We start from the raw sequence: 14,798 nt of genomic DNA, 5'->3' as shown, positions 1-14,798 counted from the left end.
GACAACATCCTTGAAAATCTCCTCTGCACTATTTCCAGCATAATGCCATCATTCCTTTCGCAAAGGAAGCAAAGCTGAATGCAATATACCAGTGCTTTGTACAACTGGATGGTTCCCTTCATGAGGCTTAGAGCTAACAAAAACATTGACCTGGGCATCTCCTAATTCATTATGGAAAGAATTCACTTTATTCCATTCTTCCTCTCCCCCCATTCTCCCTTCCCATCTCTAGGTAGCCAAGAGGAGAGATTGTCCCAGGACACAGCCATCCAGCATGGAATTAAGAAAGAGCAAGTCGTAAGTGAACAGCCAACAGATATCTCGATGGATGTGCAAGTGGCTAAGAACATTGTAGTGGGCACCGACTTCGATATTGACCTGGAGTTCAGAAACAACAGCAACTCAGCACAAAACCTTATGATCCAACTCTCTGGCTACGTTGTGTTCTATACGGGAGTTCCAAAAGTCGAGATTACTGATGAGACAATTGAAGTGGAAGTGGAAGCTAACCAGGGTAAGACCACCAGCCCAGCCTCTTTCTACATCAGCCATGCTGGGAATCACAGGAAAGTATATATGACTTCAGTAGGGAGAATTGTGAGGTAGTAAACTTGAGCTGGGGATAGGAGAATGAACACAAGGTAAATGTACAGGAACAGGAATGACTTGGAGTACATGTCTGGATGTATAAGTTGGGTGGAAAAGTTTATGGAGTACTTGTTTCTGTTGATCAAGGCATAGAGTAAAGGAGTAGGAAGGCCATCCTGGAAATGAATAAAATGATGACACAGATACTGGAATCTAGAGCAACACAGAAAAAGCATCACTCTTAGGAGAAATTCATGGACTGGCCTCTGGGGAATAAAGACGATGCAGGCAAGTTTTCCATCAATAACTGTGGGAGGGAACACCATTTTCTGAAGGAGGATGACATCTCAGATATCCTGGAGACAGAAGAATTAAGAAAAAAGGAATGGTGTCCTTATAAATGACAGGACAGGAGGAAGTGTAGTTTAGGTAGCTGTGGTAGTCAGTGGGTTTGTATTAGATGTCAGTGGATAAATTTGTCTCCTGTGATGCTCTAGAGACTCAAGAAAGAAAAGAGAGGAGTCAAAGATGGACAAAGTGAATTTGAGGGCGAGGTGGAAGTTGGTAGCAGTTAATTACTTCTTGTTTGCTGGAACTGAATAAAGCCCAGGTGAGGACAAAGCTGGAGCACTAAGTCACACTAACAGAGGGGTAGTATGATAGCCACAGGAGAGGACAGGGGGATAGATGAGGACTTTACAAGAACTGGAGGGTAAGGGTTATGAGCTGGATTATTTTTTTCAAAACAAAAGACACCGAGGGGAGGTTTAATGGAAGTATATAAAATAATGCGAGACCTAGACAGAGAGAACCTTGGTTTCCCTTGGTAGAGAGACAGATAGAGGCTGAAAATATTGTATAGGAGGCTTGGAAGGAAAACTAGACAACTGGAGACAGAACTAAACTCTACACCGATAGCAGAAGGTATGTGTGAGGGTTGGGCAGGGTTTTTTAATGCAATGAAACCTATGGAATTACTAAGGTTATGGAGCAGGCAATGGTATACTGAAATCTTCTTCTAAGTGCCTGCCCACATCCACAGAGGAGGAGACCCCAGGAATACTGAAGGTATTCTAGTTACCTCTGGTACTCACAGGCATTGCTAGTGGCTAAGGTATAGAAATAGGCATAGTCCCATGACCCAACAAATGTGCTGCTGGAATGGGTGAATTCATAGTAGGTAAGAAGATAATCAGTTAGGTTCTAAGATGGAGCTTCACACACAATGTTGGTGGAACTCAGAAAGTCAGACAGCACCTGTGGAGGGAAGTAGACAATCACCATTTCATACCAAGACCCTTCATCTAGAAACCTGAAAGATAGGGGGGCATAGCTGTGCTACACAGCAGTGGGAGGAAGGCGTGGAGCCAGTGGTGCCAGTGAGGAGGGGTCATTGTCAGATGGCAGAGGGGAGAGTGGAAATAATGATAGAGGCTGGGAGGTGATGGATGGAGGTAGAGGTTGATAAGATGTTGGCATTCTTTGTTCTCCACCACCCCAAACCTCTCCCTGCCCAAGCCAAATGGTTGCATGTGCCTGGGCGATCACTGGCCAAGCTGGTGTCACCGTTTGTCCACTTGCCCAGTTGTGATATGGAACAAAGAATGCAGAACACAGAAGAGCACAGCATAGGAACAGGTCCTTCAGCTACCACTAACCCAATTTCAGGCACCTACCAATCTCAGCTGTAAAGTCCTTAGCCCCACACCTATCATCAGACTTTCCCCCTTCCACCTTAAATGTATGCTGTTTAGTATTTAACATTTCTACACTGAGAGAATGATCCTGACTGTCTACCCCATCCGCGTCTCTCATAATTTTATAAATTTCTATCAGGTCTCCCCTCAGCCCCGCAGTTAAACAGTTTCGTTTTTGTCTTCACCTCTAGTCTCCTCTCCCAGCTGGCTCCATCTGTCTACTAACCCTTCCTCACCTGGATCACTCCTCCCTCTCACCTCTACAGAACAAAGGGCAGCACAGAAGCAGGCCTTTCTGCTGAACTAGCTCAGCTAATGCCAGCTTATTCCTTCTGCTATATATGGTGCATATCACTCCATTCTCTGCATATTCATGTAGTTACCTAAGAGCCTCTTAAATAGTTCTATTGGATCTACCTCCACTGCCACGTTTGGCATTGTATTCGTGGTACCCATCACTCTGTGTCAAACACTTGCCTTACATCTTCTGCTTTGAACCTCTCCCCTCTCACCTTAAATGGATGTCCTCTTGAATTAGACATTTTGACCCTCGGAAAAAGATAAGGGGTGTCTATCTATACCTCTCATAATTTTATTAACTTCTGTCAGCTCCCAACTCAGCTTCCCAGTCGTTCCTTATAAGCACATGGATCCCCATCACGGACATCCAGGCGGAATAAGACCTATCAAACACTACCCTCTGTCTTCCATGGACAAACTATTTCCATAACATTCACATGGCCTAGTCACCACAGATTCCATGATATGAGAAAGTTCGCAGATGCTGGACATCCACAGCAACACATGCACAATGCTGGAGGAACTCGGCAGGTCAGGCAACATCTATGGACATGAATAAACAGTCAACGTTTTGGCCTGAGACCCTTCAACAGGACTCATGAATTAAGAGGCATGGATTCCATAAGACCATAAGACACAGGAGCAGAATTAGGCCATTTGGCCCTTCAAGTCTGCTCCGCCATTCAATCATGGCTGATTCTTTTTACCTCTCCTCAGCTCTTCCGGTTACCTTGGATGCCATGTCCAATCAAAAACCTATCAAGCTCTGCCTTAAATTCAGCCAATGACCAGGCCTCCACAGCTGCCTGTGGTAACAAATTCCACAAATTCACCACCCTGTGGCTAAAGAAATTTCTCTGCATCTCTGTTTTAAATGGATGTCCCTCTATCCTGAGGCTGTGCCCTCTTGTCCTAGACTCCCCCACATCCTTTCCTCATCTACTCTGTTTAGACTTTTCAACATATGAAAGGTTTCAGTGAGATCCCCCCTCATCCTTCTAAATCCCAGCGAGTACAGACCCAGAGCTATCAAATGTTCCTCGTATGATAACTAATATTCTCGGAATCATCCTTGTGAACCTCCTCTGGACCCTCTCCAATGCCAGCACATCTCTTCTAAGATGAGGGACCCAAAACTGTTCACAATACTCAAGGTGAGATCTCACCAGTGCCTTATAAAGCCTCAGCATCACATCCTTGCTCTTGTATTCTAGACCTCTTGAAATGAATGCTAACATGGCATTTGCCTTCCTTACCACCAACTCTACCTGCAAGTTAACCTTTAGGCTGTTCTGCACAAGCATGCCCAAGTCCCTTTGCATCTCAGATTTTAGAAAATCCATTTAGAAAATAGCCTGCACATTTATTTTTTTCTACCAATTTTTTTCCAACATTGTATTTCATTTGCCATTCTCTTGCCCATTCTGCTAACCTGTCTAAATCCTTCAGCAGCCTACCTGTTTCCTCAACACTACCTGTGCCTCCACCAATCTTCTTACCATCTACAAACTTGGCAAAAATGTCATCTATTCCATCATCTAAACCATTGATATAGAGCATAAAAAGAAGCAATCCCAAATAGGACACCTGTGGAATACAAATAGTCACTGGCAGCCAACCGGAAAAGGATCGTTTTATTCCCACTTGCTGCCTCCTACCAATCAGCTAGTGTTTTAACCATGCTGATAACTATCCTGAAATACCATGGGCTCTTAACTTCATTAGCAGCCTCATGTGTGGCACCTTGTCAAAGGCCTTCTGAAAGTCCAAATATACAACACCTACTGCATCCCCTTTAACTATCCTTCTTGTAATCTCCTCAAGGAATTCCAATAGGTTCATTAGGCAAGATTTTTCTTTAAGAAAACCATGCTGACTTTGTCCTATCTTGTCCTGTGTCACCAAGTACTCCATAACCTTTTTCTTAACTATTGATTCCAATATATTCCCGACCACTGAGGTCAGGCCAACTGGTCTATAATTTCCTTTCTGCTGCCTTCTTCCTTTCTTAAAGAGTGGAGTGACATTTGCAATTTTTCAGTCCTCAGGCACCATGTCAGAGTCCAATGATTTTTGAAAGATGTGGATAAATGTGAAGTTATCTACTTTGGTGGCAAAAATAGGAAAACAGATTATTATCTGAGTGGTGGCCGATTAGGAAAAGGGGAAGTGCAACGAGACCTGGGTGTCATTATACACCAGTCATTGAAAGTGGGCATGCAGGTACAGCAGGCGGTGAAAAAGGTGAAAGGTATGCTGGCATTTATAGCGAGAGGATTCGAGTACAGGAGCAGGGAAGTACTACTGCAGTTGTACAAGGCCTTGGTGAGACCACACCTGGAGTATTGTGTGCAGTTTTGGTCCCCTAATCTGAGGAAAGACATCCTTGCCATAGAGGGAGTACAAAGAAGGTTCACCAGATTGATTCCTGGAATGGCAGGACTTTCATATGAAGAAAGACTGGATGAACTGGGCTTGTACTCGTTGGAATTTAGAAGATTGAGGGGAGATCTGATTGAAACATATAAAATGCTAAAGGGATTGGACAGGCTAGATGCAGGAAGATTGTTCCCGATGTTGGGGAAGTCCAGAACAAGGGGTCACAGTTTGAGGATAAAGGGGAAGCCTTTTAGGACCGAGATTAGGAAAAACTTCTTCACACAGAGAGTGGTGAATCTGTGGAATTCTCTGCCACAGGAAACAGTTGAGGCCAGTTCATTGGCTATAATTAAGAGGGAGTTAGATATGGCCCTTGTGGCTACGGGGATCAGGGGGTATGGAGGGAAGGCTGGGGCGGGGTTCTGAGTTGGATGATCAGCCATGATCATAATAAATGGCGGTGCAGGCTCGAAGGGCCGAATGGCCTACTCCTGCACCTATTTTCTATGTTTCTATGTTTCTATGAAAGATCATTACTAATGCCACCACAATCTCTACTACTACCTCTTTCAGAACCCCAGGGTGCAGTTCATCTGGTCCAGGTGACTATGTACCTTTAGGCCTTTCAGCTTTCTGAGCACCTTTTCCCTTGTAATAGTAACTGCATTCACTTCTCTTCCCTCCCACACTTCAACGTCTGGCACTCTGCTACAGTGAAGACTGATGCAAAAAATTAATTTAGTTCATCTGACATCTCTTTGACCCCTGTTATTATTTCTCCAGCCTCGTTTTCTAGAAGTCCTAAATCCACTCATTTCTCTTGTATTTTTTACATACCTGAAAAAGCTTTTACTATCAACTTTGATATTGTTTGCTAGCTTGCTTTCATATTTCATCTTTTCCCTCCTAATGATTCTTTTAGTTGCTTTCTGTAGGTTTTTAAAATCTTCCCAATCCTCTGTCTTCCCACTAATTTTTGCATTGTTGTATGGCCTTTCATTTGCTTTTACATTAGCTTTGATTTCCCTTGTCAGCCATGGTTGTACTATTTTGCCATTTGAGTATTTCTTTGTTTTTGGAATACATCTATCCTGCACCATCCTCACTTTTCCCAGAAACTCATGTCATCCCTGCCAGCATCTCCTTCCAATTGATTTTGTCCAACTCCTCCCTCTTACCATTATAATCTCCTTTCTTCCACTGAAGCACTGCTGCACCAGACTTTACTTTCTCCCTACTCCATGCATCTTAATCTTCTGGATGATCTTGATGAACACTTTACTAAAGTCCATGTAGACAGCATCCACTGCTCTACTATCATTGATCTCTTTGGGCACCTCCTTGTAAAATTAATCAAATTGTCCTGCACAACAGTATGCTGACGGCTTGTCCTGCACAATAGTATGTTGATTGTCCCCAACTAGGCCATGGTTTTCCAAATGTACATACATTAAATCCTATCGCTAAGATTCCTCTCAATTAGTTTCCCTGCTACTGACATGAGACTCACCAGCCTGAAAAGTACTGGATATACTGGCTATTTCCCCTATATACTCTCAGTCCTATTGCAGGATGTTGACACCAAAATAGCAAGTATCCTATTTCCTCTAGAAATTTGCTTTCCACAATAATCATCTTAACCATTAAGATGTTTTTTTGAAAGCGGATAACAAATCTTCCACAGCATGTTTACTCATTGAGGTCTTCCCTGTTAATTAGTTATAATGGTCATTAAATTCAGTGCTATAGAATTGTGCATTCAGAACCTTTATTATGAGCGGATATGCGGGGCATAGTATGTTTGCATGTAGTTCTTGTGGATTTATGTGTAATTTGTCCTGGGTTGCATTTTACAATTTACAGACTGAGCATAAGCTAAAAAAGGAAAGTTGTAAAAAAGTGGGTTTTGTGTAAAACCATCCAAAAGTCGTAAAGAGGAAGGTTCCAGACCTTTAAACATCAATGATCCTCTCCAGAGCACTATTTCCCTCATGCTTTTTCTGTCTCACCTCTTTTAGTCCATCGGACAACAGTAAACATCCAGTCTCAGGACTATGAGGATAAACTGGTTGAACAGTCCTCTCTGCAGTTCCTTGTCACTGGACGTGTTGCTGAGACAGGGCAGAATTTAGTCACTGAGAAGACTGTTACCCTGCAGATTCCAAAGATAAATATAACGGTAAGTCACACCTGGAATATATTCTAACACTCCTGGTAGGCTCAAGCAGAGAGGCCACTGTGTGAATGGCCCATTGTAAGAGTAGGAACTTGAGGTTTTGGTGAGAAGATGTGGAGGCTGTGAGTAGAGACTAAGGTGAGGTGTTGAGAAGTCAGGAGGTCCTCCATTGTTCCTGATGAGTACAGCTACAAGAAGTACATTGTGCTGCAGTTCTTTAAAGACCATTCTAGTCATTCAGGAGACTGTAGATTGATAGACAGGACTTACAAGGAGGACCTTGTGGGACGTTAGTACAGAAATGGGAAAATTGATAAAGATATTCAAAATGTCCTTAGCCACATGTGAGGTGCAAAGGATTGAAAGGTAGCTAATGTTGTTTCATTGTTTTAGGAAGGCTTTAAGAATAAGCCGGGGAATTATAGGTCAGATGTCAGTCATTGGTAAATTATTGGAAGGTGTTCAAAAGGATAGGCTATATAAGCACAGTGGATTCTAATTAATTGGTCCATTAGTTAATTGGGGACAACTTCTTATTTGGGAGAACTCTTACAGAACAAAAACCAATCAAGAAACTAACCAGGATTCCCTTTATTAATTTGGGACACTATGCTGCTTTAATGAAAGAGGTCTCCTTTTGCTTCAGTCGTGTGAACTTGTGCGGCTGTTAGACACTGCACTGTGTTTAGAGTAAATTTAGAGTTGTATTGCTTACTGTGATTTCAAGCATTCAGGCTTGGAGATGTCAGAAATGGCAGGAATGAAAATGAAATGATTTCACTACCTCATCAAGTTAGGAACTACAAAGAATTTTAAGGTATTGACAATCATCTTGAACGTTACAATGAAGATGAAGATTTGGAGGATGCGATCATCGAGAGCATGGTCCATTATCTGCACTGGGTGTCTGTGATAATTTTGTTCATGTACAGTAAATCAAAAGAACACAGCAGTGTGTTGGTTGTCTATCATATCCAACGATGAAGTGAAACTTATGTGGGACAGTCTTTAAAGTGGAACAGCCGTGGCACTGGAACAATTCCTCTCTCTCAAACTTGGAAGTCTGGATCCAGTGGTATAAGAAGTTTTCACAAACTGGGATCTTCCTTGGTTGCAGTGGATAACCATGACAGCTTCTGTGTCTTATCATGCTCTCCATGATGTGTTGCAGAACTGCCTTCCTGGCTGTTGGACATTAATGCTGAGTTGACCTCATTCGCTCCTTCCACTGCAACTGACTTCTTATGCCAGGACAGACATATTTCACCTGAGTATGACGCTCATCAGCTACCCTCACCAGGGTTAGCTCACCTGTCTAGGTGGTGTATAGTTGTGGCCTCTATCACATGCAAACAGCTACTTGGAGCCACAGGTGAGAAAGAAGTGTCCAGTGGGAAGCAAAGGTGAGTGAGGTACCCCAGATTGGATACCATCAGCCCCTTCACCAGAGGTATTACCCCTCCCCAGACACCCCAAACACAGCAGCCTACTCCTGAATTCCACTGTCAATAACTATTAGGAATTAATACATAGTTTTATAGTGCTGTAATAGCATTGACAGTGTTCTAATTTGTTCATTTCATTTAAATACATAATTTATAACTCAGTTAAATGGTTTGTCTTTTTATACATTTTTAAAATATTTCCATGAAACTTGAGCTAATTGCTTAATTGAGCCAAACTGTACTGGTCCTGATGTTCCCCAGTTTACTAGAATCCACTGTATTTGGATAGACAGGGCCTGATTAGGGATAATCAAGATGGTTTTCTGAATGGCAGGTCATGAGATTTGAGGAGGTTACAAAGAAGGTTGATGAAGGAAAAGTGGTGGACACTATCTACATGGACTTTAGCAGGCCAGTGACAAAGTCCCACATGGAAGGCTATTCCAGAAGGTGAGGTTGCTTGGCATTCCCGATGAGGTAGTTAATTGGATTTAACACTGGCTTAGCAAGAGAAAGCAGAGAGAGGTAGTAAATGGTTGCCTCTCTCTGACTGGAGTCTGTGACTAGAGGTGTGCCACAGGGATCAGTGTTGTTCATCATCGATATTACTTATTTAGGCAACAATGCGGCAGACTGAATCAGCAAGTTTGCAGATGACACCAAGACCAGGGGCATAGCGGACAGTGAGGAAGGCTGTCAAAGCTTGCAAACTGATTTTGACAAGCAAGCAAAACGGGCTGGGAAATGGCAGGTGTTTTTTTATACAGGCAAGTGCAAGCTGTTGGGTTTTGGGGAGGACACGCCAGAGTACAGCTTACATAGTGAATGGTAGGGAAGGTGTGCATTAGAACAAAGGGAATTGAGAATACAAATTCATAATTGCTGGAAAGTGCCATCATAGGTAGATGGGGTTGTAAAGTGACCTTTGACACATTCACCTTCATAAATCAGGCCTTTGAATACAGGAGTATCAATGTTTAGCTGAAGTTGAACCACATATTGGTGAAGCCATATCTGGAGTATTGTGTGCAGTTCTAGTTACCGACCTACAGGAAAGGGTGCAGAGAGAATTTCCAAGGATGTTGATGGGATTTGAGGATCCCAAGGATCTACAAGGACGTTGTAGATTTACAACATGTTACAACATGTTGTAGATTTACTAATTTCCAAGGATGTTGGTGGGATTTGAGGGTCTGAGTTACAGGAAAGGTTGAATAGGTTTGGACTTCATTCCCTGGTGCATTAGAACATGAGGGGACAACCTAAGGAATGCCCATGTTTAAGAGAGGTATTGATACAGTGAAAGTTTGCAGGCTTTTTTCCCTCAGTTTGGGTGAGACTACAGCCAGAGTTCATACAGGTAGCTTTGGGTGAAAGGTGAAAAATTTAAGGGAAATCTAAGGGAGAACATCTCGACTCAGGGGGCAGTGTGACTGTGGAATAAACTGCTAGTGGAAGTGGTAAAGTTGGGTTCAATTGTAACATTTAAAATAAGTTTAGATAGCTACATTGATGAGAGGGATATGGAGAGCATTGGTCAGAATGCAGGTAGGTGGGACCAGGCAGAAGACCAGACCAGCACAGAATACTTGAGCCTGCTTCTGTGCTGTAGTGCTCTATGACTTAATGACTCTATGAAAGAAAATCGCATTGATGAAGAAAGACATTTTTGCAATCCTGGAGGTAAATTCAGTCCTTTGATGGAATTTGTTTCCATTTCAACCATCTGCTATTGGCATCTACTAATCACTGGTCGGAATTGATCACTGGGTGAAATCCATTTTAACCTGTGTTAGCCTCTGGGGACCCCACAGTAAATGAATCAATATTGGAACTCTCCAAAGTCATTCCATCAGCAAGATGAAATACTCGACTCATTAGTTTTGGACTAGAATTGCCCCAGGTCAGAATGACAGTATGAGTTTAGAAGGAAGGAGTGGGGTGAGATGTATGCAGGCAGTAGTAAACTGGAAAAAAATACATTAATGACAGTAAACAAAGAATGACTATGATTTGATAGTACGTAGCTTAAGGGATAATAGCCTAATAGGAAAGGTGAGCCAGCTTAACTAACAAGGGAAGTTAAAGGTAATATTATTTATTTATTTATTGGGCAATACAACGCAGAGTAGACTCTTATGGCCCTTCGAGCCACATGGCCCCAGCAACCTCTCAACCCTAACCTAATCAACAGGACAATTTGTGTATTTAAGGCAGAGATTGATAGGTATCTGAGTAGCCAGGGCATCAACGGTTATGGTGAGAAGGCGGAGGAGAGGGACTAAATGGGAGAATGGATCAGCTCATGATAAAATGGCGGAGCAGGCTCGATGGGCCGAATGGCCGACTTCTGCTCCTTTGTCTTATGGACCAATGAACTCATCCAGCATGCCTTGGGACTGTGGGAGGACAGCAGAGGAGCCGGAGAAAAGCCATGCATTCCTTGAGGAGAACGTATAGAGACTCCTTACGGAATGACGGCGGAATTGAAGTCTGAGCTCTGGAATGCCCTGAGCTGTAATAGCATTGCACTAACTGCTGCGTTGCCATGGCGCCCAAATTATATCATAAGAAACTGATTGAGAAAAGATCTGGCTAGAAAGAGCATTAGGGCCAATTGGATTCAGGAAACAAGGGACAGGACATTTATAAGCAAAGCAAATTCAAGTAATCAATGTTCAAAGTAAATTCATTATTAACGTATATATATGTCACCCTAGACTATCCTGACATTCATAGTCTTGCAGGTGTTCACAGTAGAAGAAAAAATACAATAGAATCAATGAAAAACTACACACAAAGACTGGCAAATAACCAATGTGCAAAATAAGACAAACCATGCAAATGCAAATAAATAATACTGAGAACATGAGTTGTAGGGTCCTTGAAAGTGGGTCCATGGGTTGTGAAATCAGCTCAGCGTTGAGGTGAGTGAAGTTATCCACGCTAATTCAGGAGCTGTTACTTGAAGGAAAGTAGCTGTTCCTGACCCTGGTGGTGTGGGACCTAAATCTCCTGTACCTCCTTCCCAATGGCAGCAAGGAGAAGAGAGCATGGCCTGGATGGTGGGGCTGCTCAGTGATGGTTGCTTCTTTCCAGAGAAACTTCTATAAATGGATAAAAATAGAAAGAATAGAAACAGCTGAAGAGAGTCCCTAACAGACTGAGGCAAAGGAAACTAAAGTTCAGGAATAAGGAAGCAGCAGAGAAACTAAGCAATTTTTTGTCCTTATCCACAGAAGGCACAGAATAGTGAAGGGTGACAGAAGCTCAAAGAAATGAGAGTATTAGAACAATTAATGGGATCTGATTATCCCTGGCTAACATTTAGTCAATTAATCTGATAATCACCTTTATCAATAACTAAATCAGAACAAGATGAATTCCCATTTGTTCGGGACAGTTGCTGTCAGCTGTTGCCGGGAGCGTTGGTGTGGACCATTCATCAATAGCTGTCTCTCCTTACAGGTCGAAGGAGAAGTAACCTTTGGGAGAGAAGTGACTTTAGTCATTCAGTTTACAAATCCTTTCCAAAAGCCCCTGGGACTTTTGGTTCTCCGCATTGATGGACTGGATTACGTCAAACCCAAGCTAAAGTTATTCAGGTAAGAAGGATCTCTGTGAGCTAGACTCCATGCCCACAGTCATTTCGAGCATATGGTTGATAAGGTTTCAGGTATTCCACCATACAGCCTCACTAACTGGTTCTTAATGCTTTCCCTTCCCATCTTCCTCGAGTTCTCCAAGACAAGGCCACCTTGTAGGCTTGCAGGCGAGTTCCTCTCCCTGTCAATTGTCTACAGCCCATCAGTGCCAGAGTCACACTTTCAGTAATGTAATACCCAACATGATAACCAGCTGCTTTTGCTAGCACCAAAGCAAATATGACACAGCAAACATAAGAAACAGGAGCAGGAGCAGACCATTTAGCCCCTGCGTCTGTTCCTCCATTCCATAAGTTCATGCCTGATCTTCTACCACCTTCCTGCACTGATCCCATATCTCCAGATTCCTTTAATATCTAAAAATCCATCAATCTCAATTTTGAATTTACTCAGTGACTGGGCCTCCACATCCCCTCATATGTGGAGGAATACAATAGTTTGACATCCTCTGGCTGTAGAAACTTTTTCTCATTTCTGTCCTGAAGAACTGACCCCCTCATTCCAAATGGTTCTAATGATTCTGGGCATATCATCCATCCAGGGTAAACATCTTTTCTGTATCTACTCTGTACACATATCCATTTTGCATATTTTGCTGAGATCACCATACATTCTTCTAAACTCACATAAGTGAATGCCCATTCACTCTGACTTTAATGTCTCAGCAATAAGTCTGGTGAATGTTTTCTGCATTCCCTTCATTATAAGTATACCTTTCCTTATGTAGGGAGACCAGACCTGTACAAAATTAGAGGCATTATCAGAATCAGAATCAGGTTTATTACCATTGACTCATTTGATGTGAAATTTGTTGTTTTGTGGCTTAGGTATTGTGCAAAGACATAAAAATTACTTAAATTACAAAATACATTTTAGTATAATTTATTAATGTGCTATTCAAGCATTAATGTATTATTATGTATAAATAATGTATAAAATACATTATATAAATGTAAGTTGTAATTGTTGTATAAGAAGATAATTTAATAAATGCTTTATCATCATGCATTCTAGTTTCAATGAGAAAGATATTTAAACTTAAAATAATATGGGTAAAATGCTGGGATATGTATAGCTCTAACTGGAGTATATTTATCAGATCTGAACATAGTTTGGAATGAGAACCATGCTTTCCATTTGCAGCACCCTAGCTGGAAATGACACCCTGGTAACGAAGGAGACAATTAAACTGGAGAAACGTGGTCAGTGGAAGGTGATAGCCAGTCTCGACTGTGCTACGCTCAGGCATGTTGTCGGTGAGCTGCAGTTAAATGTCCATTAAACGAAGAAGCACGGAGTGGTTGACAATCAATTTCACCATGACACACAAGCATAGGGAATAGGAAAAAGGAGCAAGTTTCAAATGGTGTGTAAAGGGGAATGTTCTGCTTTTTTATTAATACATACTGCCATGCCACAGTATATTTTTTCTATGGAATAGTATTCAGCACTAAAGAGTTTATCTTTGCTGGTTTTCACCTATCTGTGCCACTATATTTTCATCTCTTTGCAGTGGCTATTTTGTGATATACTAGGATGTATTTACAAACCAAAGTAAGGTTTATTTCAATACACTGCTGTTTCTTTCACCTGGCTTTAAGACCTGAAAGGCAGTTTTTTAAGTCACATTGCAACTGAAAAATATAATAGTAAACTTGGGTCAAATAAAATGCACGTTCATGGCCATGACTATTACCTGGTTGTCTCCTTGCCCCTTGGGATTGCTACATGCCCTTGTCTCAGAATCAGCTGTGGCTCAGAGTGTAGGGTTGTCACAGAGTCAGAAGGTGTGTGGGCTAGGCGGAGTCGCGAGAGTAATACTGAGGGACGTGATCTGGGTGAGACATTAAACCAATCCCCATCTGCTCCTTGAGCGATGTAAAACACCCTATTCAGGTAATAGCAGAGTTGAAGACCTCTGGTTGGGCTATTATCTGAAATGCTAGTTCTGGTTCTTTCTCCTGCCAGGCCTGCTGACCATTTATAGCCTTTCCTGTTCATTTCAGACTTCAAGCTTCCATGTTATTTTGCTTTAGTTATAAAGGTTTTATCCAAATGAACGCAAACGTATTCATAGCAAGCAGCCTTATCTGATGGGAGTCCATATTAAGATATAAAGGACTAGCAGAAGTTGCAGACTGGTGGGGTTTCATGCCAAAAGAACGCTTTTCATAAATATCTCATTAATAAATATCATAACCACAATACATATAAATGCTGAAGTTTTATGGAAAATTCTACTTCTTAATGTAGTACATTTATTCTTTCAATGTACACAATTGTTATTCTGAGCTAGCTGCTAATAAAACTAACTTTGACAAAAACTAGCCTTAAAGTCTCCTTTGTGTAACTTAATGAAGTTGTGTAGATTTTGCTTGTGCTAACTGCAGGAAGTTAAAAGTTTTTGCAGAATGCCAGTAGGACATTGCCTGAACCTCTTGCCAGTGAGCTAATGTGGTAGGTGCCAATGCATTAGGTCCTCCAACCTCAAAGGAAACAGATGCTGAGTTGTCTGTGGATCAGTCTTGTGCACATGGTATTGCTTCAT

General features: G+C 41.9%; 1 protein-coding gene across 2 annotated transcripts in view; it reads left to right on the top strand.

The window, feature by feature from the left end:
* LOC140212660 (coagulation factor XIII A chain-like) overlaps window positions 1-14,569 on the top strand; it is a 154,572-nt gene extending 140,003 nt beyond the window's left edge. For both annotated transcript variants that reach the window (XM_072283751.1, XM_072283752.1), the window contains exons 12-15: window positions 233-514; window positions 6,983-7,143; window positions 12,054-12,190; window positions 13,394-14,569. In XM_072283751.1, the coding sequence (XP_072139852.1) occupies window positions 233-514; window positions 6,983-7,143; window positions 12,054-12,190; window positions 13,394-13,532 (719 nt within the window). In that variant the 3' untranslated portion in view covers window positions 13,533-14,569. The remainder of the gene's footprint in view (window positions 1-232; window positions 515-6,982; window positions 7,144-12,053; window positions 12,191-13,393) is intronic.
* The last annotated feature ends 229 nt before the right edge of the window (window positions 14,570-14,798 follow it).

Source organism: Mobula birostris, chromosome 19, assembly GCF_030028105.1.
Source record: "Mobula birostris isolate sMobBir1 chromosome 19, sMobBir1.hap1, whole genome shotgun sequence".
In the NCBI taxonomy this organism is placed as follows: Eukaryota; Metazoa; Chordata; class Chondrichthyes; order Myliobatiformes; family Myliobatidae; genus Mobula; species Mobula birostris.
This window is presented reverse-complemented; position numbering and strand designations above follow the sequence as displayed.